This window comes from Leptonotus elevatus, chromosome 11 (assembly GCF_054856555.1).
Source record: "Leptonotus elevatus isolate MCC_2025b chromosome 11, RoL_Lele_1.0, whole genome shotgun sequence".
NCBI lineage: Eukaryota > Metazoa > Chordata > Actinopteri > Syngnathiformes > Syngnathidae > Leptonotus > Leptonotus elevatus.
In genome coordinates this window covers 18,205,895-18,215,294 of record NC_141249.1, presented here as the reverse complement: position 1 = coordinate 18,215,294, position 9,400 = coordinate 18,205,895, and the positions used below count along the sequence as shown (strand labels likewise).

The following is a 9,400-nucleotide window of genomic DNA, read 5'->3' as shown; positions in this document are numbered from 1 at the left end:
TTATTCTGTCTTACCATAATCAATAAACAACCATAAACATTTGAGACTGTTAAATTCATTGTAAGTGCTTATAATTCAGCAGGAGATATAATCATGATCTCCCCCACGCTATATGACTAATGTGGAAATGGGAGTGAAAATAATCTACAACCTGCTGACATTGTGTTTGGTGTGCCATTTAGCCAGCGAAACAAAAGACACAAGACTCCTCGGGTAAAAATGTGAACAGTCTTTATAGAAAAGTAGAAAAATAGACTAGAGTACACATTTGCAGAGCACCAGACATGCCATGAAGAAAAACAAATTTAAATTGTGGGCGTTAATATAAAGAATATTGCTTTGGCGCCATCTTGTGGCATTAATAGGCAAACCTTTTTTGTGGGTATCCATTAATTTTTTTCGCTTTTTTTTTTATTAAGAAATTTAGCTATTTAGCTATCATGTGATATATGATACAATTATCATCTTTATGAACATTACAGAGATTTTAGAAAAATCTCTCCCCATAGATTTTGATTTGAGTCGAAGTGGGGTCAGAACCACAGTAGGGATTTTGCCAGCTGAAACGGCACCTTTAGAGTAAGCTTGCTTTATTAATTAGTGATCAATAGCAACGGCAAATATGTCAGGCTGTCACCATCAAAGTATGCAGTCATTTACGTCTTATTGAGATGCCTTTGAAAAGAATTCCTACGCCTCTCGCCGCCCTTTATGTAATTAAGTCTTTTTTTTCTTTTCTTTTTTTGCACCCTTAACTATTTAGCAATTACACATGTTTTCAGGATGACGTGCTGTTGACGTCTGTCGCAACAGTTTGTGACTGCATGCATAGTATGAACTGCTGCTGCGTTTGAATTGACTGCTGCTTCCTGACAAAATGTAAATAAGCAGTTATTCAAGGCAGGAAAAAAAAATGTTGGAGCATTTTTTTGAACCGAGGCGCTCGAATTACTCGGACTTATTTTACCGTTCGTTATAACAATGTGACACCAATGCTATTCGCTAGCTCATCTATGGAGTTTTGCATTGTTTATGATCACTAAGCTAACTGACATCTAAAGCAAAGCTATGTGGCTGTTTAGTTGTTTACAACGTTTTGACAGAAACTTGAATTGGGAGTGGCATACATTCTAAAAACGGTTGCGTCAAAAACAACTCAATTTAACCCAACTTTGAGTAAAAACTCATTTGGTATAAAACAACCCAGAATAATGCGTGAGATCGTCTAGTTGGGTCAGTTTGGCCCACCGTCGGGTGAAAAATCGGATAGTTTTTTATAAAACAACCCAGAAAGTTGGGTGGGATCTTCTACATAGGTCAATTTGACCAAAACAAGGAAAGAAAAGTTAATTTCGTATAAAACAACCCAGAAAGTTGGGTCAGATCCTCTACTTGGGTCAGTTTGAACCAACTTTCTGGGTTGTTTTGCACCCAAAAAAAAGGATCATTTTGTATATAACAACCTATAAAATTGGGTCAAATCCTCTACTTGGGTTGATTTAACCCAAGTATGGGTGAAAAAAAAATGGGGCCATTTTGTATTAAACGAGAAAATTGGGTCAAATTGACCCATAAAGTGGATCGGTCCATTTTTGATCCAACATTGGGTTACTTTAGTCTTTTTTTTAATTGCTCAGGCTACTGCTTGTTTTGAAGAGTAGAGTTGACAGCCACCATATAGTGCTCGTATCTTGAATTTCTGCTCGTAAGTCAAAGCAAACCACACGCTCATATCTCGAAAAACTCAAAAGTCCGGTCACTAATATTTTTTCCTCTTGTCATGTCTGGCCCTCTGCACAAATTAGTCTTTTAAAAAACGAATCCAGTTCAGTTTGTTTTTAATGCCGGCAGTGCTCAGCAGTCGTGTTGGGGAGCGGGTACGCGAAGAGAGAGAAATCTAAAATGTACTTGGGCAGGAGCTCCCTTAGGAGTTTCTGCGGCAGGCTGCATAAGTAGTAGTGCAGCGTCTCCGCCGTGACGGGTTTGTACCACGACTGCCTCGCCGGGAAGCTGACTTGCGGCGGCGCCCCGACGCTGCGCAGCACGAACTCGGCGTCCCGCTCCAAGTGCTCGTAGGACCCGATGAAGTCGTAGCGCAGCGCGCACGGCTGGCACAGGTTGTACATTGGCATCCAGTGCTCGTTCATACGCTCCGCATCCTCGTCCAGAAGGTAACGGACGAACTCGGCGAAGGTGACGTCGTCGCCGGCGACCTGCGAGTTCTTGCCGCCGCGGCTCTTCCGGTAGCGCTTCACTATCTCCGCGCCGTACCTGCGCTGGTACGACTCGATCTCGCCGAACTTGTTCCTGTAGGCGGAGAGCAGGCGCTCCATGGGCTCGCGCACGAACATGAACTTGAAGTAGTGCTGCAGCCGGTAGCGGATGCCCTCCGGCTTCAGCGAGGACAGAAAGGTCAGGTCGTTCCGGTGGTTCATCTTGATGTTGACGTCGACGCTCTCCAGCGCGCCGCCCAGCACCTTCAGCACACGCTTCCAGTTGGAGCAGGCCACCTTGGGCACGTAGCAGTACAGGAAGCGGTACTCGTCGTTGACCAGCACGTGCTGCAGCAGCGTCTTCCTCTGCTGCGGCGTTAGCGACCACAGGCTGTGCGGCACGTGCTTCTGGCTGCACATGGACGTCATGGTCCGGTTTCGGATGTCCTGGAGGATCTGGACGGGACGGGAAAAGGGATTACGGGAGGTGGTGAGCATTTTTGGAATACTTGCAGTCGGAGCCGGCAGATCTTTCGCTAACCTCTATGTTGTTGCCATGTCAACATAATCTGCCCAAGACCTTTGGAATCAGTAGTGCTCGCACAGTGTAACTTCTATTAGCAATGGGACTGTTCCTATAACCAATAAGATGCTGGTCCTTGATGATGTCAGCATTTTGCCATCCTCTGATTGGTCAGAGGAAAACTTGTTTCAGCTCAATTTTGTCTTGTAGACAACAGCTTTCGCTACCATGATGACTGGGGGTGGAGCTTCGGTTTTGCAACAAGGCTTAAGGTAAGACTTAAATAAACTGCAGCCCATCATTTAAAAAAAAAAAAATGCAGAAATTGCACGCATTTCTATCTTGGGCTTATTTTGATAATAAGTTACAATGTCTGTAAAGCTATGTTGACATGTTTTGATAGTGTCCAGTGAATTTGTTTCTTTCTCATTGCAAGCACTATGCAAGTTTAGAAAAGAAGGAAACGGGTTTTTTTGTGCGTGCAGCGGAGGTTCTATCCCCCCATTGTGCCAAGTTATCAAAATTGCATGTACAATTGGCAGTAAAATGTACCTGATACTCTCATGTCATTGTAGTGGTACTGGCAACACTCTTATGGTCGTTTTATGATCAGAAACTAGAATTTTAATAATAGTCCATTTTAAGGAAAACTGCTATATTTGGGATATATAGGTCTTTATTTAAAGTTTAAAAAAAGTTATTCTTACTTTCGTACTTTGCAGACTATACTTTTTTACTTTTACTTAAAAAGTCGAATGAGTGAGTACTTTTTGTTTTTACCCACTTTTTTTTTTTTTAAATACACAAATATCTTAAACTTTTGTCAGTTCTATAGTTATTTAGACCTTCCTAATAATACCACCACTCACTCACGAGCTGATGTGTACAAGTTGTGTCAAGCCCTCGATTCGGAAGCCCCGCGGATGGACTCCAGCCGTCCTTACCTGCGACTCCATGGCCTCCGCTGCCCTGTCCTGTTGGCTCATGTGCCGGCCGACACCCAACCTCTTGACTCCCCGGGGCGGAGGCGTCTGGACGCCGCTCAGCATTCCTTTTTCGATCATGAGCAGCAGGCCTCCGGATGCGACGATCACCAGGAACGTCAGTATGGACGGCAGTACCGCGGCGGAGTGGCGGCGCCCCGCCGCCGTTCCAGAGCTCCGAAAGTCGGGAGCCCGAACGCCGCCGCTTCTCTTCGCCGAGTCCGGCCGTCGAGGAGCCATCACCGGCTCGTCCGACCCGCTATCAACGTTCTTCTTGAGGATAAAAAAAAAAAAGAAGAAGCGCTGGATGCGTTACCTACCACGTACCCATAGTTAACTTTTGCCCAGACAACATCCACGCGTAACGTTTCCTGTCAAACCTTCAAAATAAAACGACCGACTTAGTTTTTGAAAAACTACGAAAATACATCAATTATCATAAAATAGTAATTATTGAATATGTTTATAATGTTCCTCGTGGAAACAACGTATTCTAACACCGATAAAGGAAAAACATCCGGTTACAAAATTTCACAATAAGATAATTTCTGGAGCGAAAGACACCATGCTTTTGTTTTACTGTATTTTTTTTCTGGGACCAAACTCGTAACTTAATTTAAATACATTTTATTTAGTGGACTCATTATAATGCTAACATATGATAGGGACTGGCTGCAAATAGTGAAAATCAGTGAATAATTGTAATGTTAATTGAAATTGTTAATCACCTAAAATTCCATTAATGCCATTCATTTGTCCCTACCTTCAAGTAGCACCGTCTTGTAAAATATAGATATAAAACAATAAAAGAGATTGTAAGGAAATTCACAAAGCTTCTCTCACTCGCACAGTACACACAGACAAAATGGGACTCAAATCAAAATGGTGTCGGTTATTTTATGCTGTAAAAAATGATGCCGTGTTGATTAGCATTCCAGCTATGTTGATCCCTTACAGTCTTAACTCCACCTCAAAAGCCTATTACGTTTTTCGAGATCATAGACCAGATTCCAATGGTTAATCCTTGTGCTCAGAAAGCAGCAATTACAACACGTTAAAGATCATTACTGTATAAGTTCCATTTATGGAATACATAGCATGTACAATCCAAACCCTATTTGTCCTATGGAATTGAATTAATTTATTCCCAACGTTCTATTCTCTTCATTTCGGATAGCTTGCTGCAGCCTGCGCTGCTTTCAGGATGTTTACGGTATGTTACTATGGAGGTAAATATGGTGCAAAACTACCTGTAGAAAAAAGTCTAAATTTGTATCTGTAAAAGTCGTGATTTGTATCTGTAAAAAAAATGTGCTTGTAAAAAAAAAAATTGTATCTGTAAAATAAATTTGTACCTGTAAAAAAAAAAATGTGTATGTGTAAAACAAATTTGTATCTGTAAAAACAAATTTGTACCTGTAAAAGTCATGATTTGTACCTGTAGAAATGACAACTTGTAGTCAAAGAAGTCGCCACTAGGAGTCACAAGTGTTTTTTCTGCTGGGTTGAGGTTGAAATACCTGTAGCGGCTTAAAGATCCACTCGCAGTAAAAAAAAATAATAATAAATCTTACCTTCATACTAAAACTTCTTTCTTTCTGCCCACTTGGAGTGCTCTGCATGTCAACCAACGTTTAAGCTGTTCCACACGGTGTTCGTATATTGAACCGTGTTGGAATTTTCACGCCTGGGACGTCCTCTTCTTCCAAAATGACGCGTAAACTGGTGTGGCTACTCTGTCTGTTTGGAATTGCGGACTTGTGCATGGGTGTCATTTGAGTTCAACCCACGGTCGTTCGCTCAACCAATGAGGTTGAGCTTTAGCCCGCCCAAATCCTCCAGAGCCCGCCCTCTTCTACGAGTACAAATCGTACTCGGCGCTCTACAAGTACGAATCAGTTTTGCACCTTTTGTAGCGAGATAAATGGGGCAAAACTATGGAGGTAAATTTGGTGCAAAACTAACTTGTGCAAAAAATTTGTACCTGTAGAAAAAAGTCTAAATTTGTATCTGTAAAAGTCGTGATTTGTATCTGTACAAAAAAAAAAATTGTACCTGTACAAAAACTATAAATTTGTATCTGTAAAAGTTGTGATTTGTACCTGTAGAAATGACAACTTGTAGTCAAAGAAGTCGCCACTAGGAGTCACAAGTGGGTTTTCTGCTGCTGTTCAGTGACGTGAGTTTTGCCCCATTTGTCGCGCTACAAATGGAGCAAAACTAATTTGTACTTGTAGAGCGCCGTGATTTGTACTCGTAGAAGAAGAGGGCGGGCTCTGGAGGATTTGGGCGGGCTAAAGCTCAACCTCATTGGTTGAGCGAACGACCACGCCCATAAATCCGCAATTCCAAACAGAGTAGCCACACTAGTTAACGCGTCATTTTAGAAGAAGAGGACGTCCCAGGCGTGAAAATTGCAACATGGTTCAATATACGAACACCGTGTGGAACAGTTTAAACGTTGGTTGACATGCAGAGCACTCCAAGTGGGCAGAAAGAAAGAAGTTTTAGTATGAAGGTAAGATTTATTGTACGAACATAGCTCGTAATCCGGTGCTAGCTAGCTAGCTCATCTCATGTTGTTGTCACGAAAACTGAACACATTGAAGTCACGATTTGTATTTCAAGATTTGAAGCCTACCAGTGTAAACATACGATCAATAGCTTGTACCTGTAAAAAAAAAAGTGGACAGTACTCAGCTACTTGTATTTGACTAACATTATATTCAAGCATCTGTACTCTTACTATCATAATAAAATGAAAACAAAACGTTTTTACTGCGAGTGGATCTTTAAGCCGCTCCAGGTATTTCAACCTCAACCCCTTATCCTCTGTATTTAATCATTTTATTTCAAATATTTTAATTTATTGATAAATGTCAGTATTTTGCTCTTACACTTAGTTTACTCATCACTCACAGTACTCAAATATTTGTGCAAGTATTTTTTCTGTGCTTTTAATTTCTACTTGAGTTACATTTTCCAATGTAACATTACTCTTATTTAAATATTGGCTATTCTGCTTTTGAAATGCCAGTTTATCTGTATTACTAAGATGTGAGCAGTGTCACTGTCACGCAGCTACTTTAACAAAAGTAACTAGGTCAAATGTTAGTTTATTTATTTTTAATTAAATGAGAATCTCATATATTTCAAAATATTGCTCAAAAGGTGGCGACAACTGCTGGACACACTGCTGAAGCATCAGTAAAAAGGATGACCCACTCCATCAGAAAGCAGCCAAGAGACAGGAGATGACACCTGGGGGTATTCCATCAAACTGGATTATGGAAAATTATTTTGCAGATCTACCTGTGGCAGTGGTCAGTCTTTTTTTCTGGTGGCTACAATAATGGGCAACACCTATTTAGTCTTATTTTTTATATATATATTGTTATAGGCTACTTGCCGACTTGCTGCCATGATCGCTTTTGGCTACTGTTGAGATGTAACAGTGAAGAATGAATATGTAGGTAAATTCGAGGTGCTTTACATTAAATCAATAATTAATAACACGATTAATGTGAAATACACATCTAACATGAATCAATTATAACTTATATATTTAGTCGTTCTGCTTTTTTCTCTTTTTTTTTGCCAATCATATTTCCCTCGTCTTAGTGATAGCAGCAGTATTGCCTTTTTTGGTGAGTCTTGAATTCCTCATACAGCTCCATCAATAACTTTTGTTCTGTTTGTGAGAAGAATACTGTTCTCGTCTTGGATGGATGCAGAAACGGCTCTTCTGGACATCAAATAAAACATTTCAAATGATGCACAATCTTGTTTATTGAATGATACATGTTGTTATTTGATCTGACTATTTCAAATAACTCTCAATATGGATTAAATTGTACTCCTGCAACATTTCAAACTCAAAATTGGAAGACATTTAGAAAGCATAATTTCTTCACTTTCCCAAAGGTGTTTGCAGTGAAATTATCTCAGAACCATAACCAGTGTATCAAGGATTCTCATTTGTTGGACTTCACAGCCACTTTGAAGCAGGTTTGATGTCACACCATGTGCCACCGTCTAGCGATTGATCAAGAAGTAGCTTTGATTGACTGCATGCTGGCATCTGTGCGAATAGAATGATTGGGTCAGCATATTCATACAATAAAAAATAATCATAGCTTCCTAGCTGTGTCATCAAAACACAGCCACTGACATTATACGTAATCAGTTAAATGTTTAGCTTTATCTTGTTAGCCAGAAAAAAAACAAAGATTTTGTCACATCTTAATATCAGAAATAGTGGTAATACTGATAGACACAGACATTGTTTATAAACATTCCCATTTGCATTATTTTTATTTGGCTTCAGTGTTGAAAGCAAATGTGTATGTTTAAAAGTGTAAGAGCCTTTTATTTTAACTGTTTGCAAAGCATACATTGAAAAAATACTGACATTTATCAATAAATTATAATATTTGAAATAAAATGATTAAATACAGAGGATAAAGGGTTGAGGTTGAAATACCTGGAGCGGCTTAAAGATCCACTCGCAGTAAAAACGTTTTGTTTTCATTTTATTATGATAGTAAGAGTACAGATGCTTGAATATAATGTTAGTCAAATACAAGTAGCTGAGTACTGTCCACTTTTTTTTTTTACAGGTACAAGCTATTGATCGTATGTTTACACTGGTAGGCTTCAAATCTTGAAATACAAATCGTGACTTCAATGTGTTCAGTTTTCGTGACAACAACATGAGATGAGCTAGCTAGCTAGCACCGGATTACGAGCTATGTTCGTACAATAAATCTTACCTTCATACTAAAACTTATTTCTTTCTGCCCACTTGGAGTGCTCTGCATGTCAACCAACGTTTAAGCTGTTCCACACGGTGTTCGTATATTGAACCATGTTGACATTTTCACGCCTGGGACGTCCTCTTCTTCCAAAATGACGCGTAAACTAGTGTGGCTACTCTGTTTGGAATTGCGGATTTATGGGCGTCATTTGAGTTCAACCCACGGTCGTTCGCTCAACCAATGAGGTTGAGCTTTAGCCCGCCCAAATCCTCCAGAGCCCGCCCTCTTCGTCTACGAGTACAAATCACGGCGCTCTACAAGTACAAATTAGTTTTGCTACATTTGTAGCGCGACAAATGGGGCAAAACTCACGTCACTGGACAGCAGCAGAAAAACACTTGTGACTCCTAGTGGCGACTTCTTTGACTACAAGTTGTCATTTCTACAGGTACAAATCACAACTTTTACAGATACAAATTTACACTTTTTGTACAGATACAAAAAAAAAAGTGTACAGGTACAAATCATGACTTTTACAGGTACAAATTTGTTTTTACAGATACAAATTTGTTTTACACTTACACATTTTTTTTTTACAGGTACAAATTTATTTTACAGATACAAAATTTTTTTTTACAGGCACACATTTTTTTTACAGATACAAATCACGACTTTTACAGATACAAATTGAGACTTTTTTTCTACAGGTACAAATTTTTTGCACAAGTTAGTTTTGCACCATATTTACCTCCATATGTTACTTGTTTTGTTTTGTTTTCCCTCGTCCAATCAGATTTCAACCTCCGTGGGTTTCCATATTAATCACAACCTTTGCACTACCAACTACGGTTTCTATCTGCAGGTTTCAAATTCATCCTCAGAATGCCAGGTCGCTGGCCCTTGATGACGTCAGAATGTCTGTGT

General features: G+C 39.8%; 1 protein-coding gene and 2 long non-coding RNA genes across 4 annotated transcripts; 1 reads left to right on the top strand and 2 right to left on the bottom strand.

Moving 5' to 3' along the window:
- Positions 1-421: 421 nt before the first annotated feature.
- Positions 422-4,608, bottom strand: chst14 (carbohydrate (N-acetylgalactosamine 4-0) sulfotransferase 14). Of its 2 annotated transcripts, XM_086088866.1 has the most exons (3): positions 4,483-4,608; positions 3,681-3,992; positions 422-2,669 (listed from the first exon to the last, which is right to left on the bottom strand). In XM_086088866.1, exons 2-3 carry the CDS (start codon positions 3,957-3,959, stop codon positions 1,839-1,841), a joined length of 1,110 nt encoding a protein of 369 aa, XP_085944992.1. In that variant the 5' UTR covers positions 3,960-3,992; positions 4,483-4,608; the 3' UTR covers positions 422-1,838. The 2 variants fall into 2 exon arrangements, with proteins under 2 accessions (XP_085944992.1, XP_085944991.1); XM_086088865.1 differs by lacking the exon at positions 4,483-4,608 and having other exon boundaries at positions 3,681-4,214.
- A 1,486-nt stretch (positions 4,609-6,094) lies between these two features.
- Positions 6,095-7,500, top strand: LOC147166306 (uncharacterized). Its single transcript, XR_015096502.1, has 2 exons — positions 6,095-6,237; positions 6,891-7,500. It is a non-coding gene; the product is annotated as an uncharacterized LOC147166306 (long non-coding RNA).
- Positions 7,491-8,750, bottom strand: LOC147166305 (uncharacterized). Its single transcript, XR_015096501.1, has 2 exons — positions 8,492-8,750; positions 7,491-7,800 (listed from the first exon to the last, which is right to left on the bottom strand). It is a non-coding gene; the product is annotated as an uncharacterized LOC147166305 (long non-coding RNA).
- Positions 8,751-9,400: the final 650 nt, after the last annotated feature.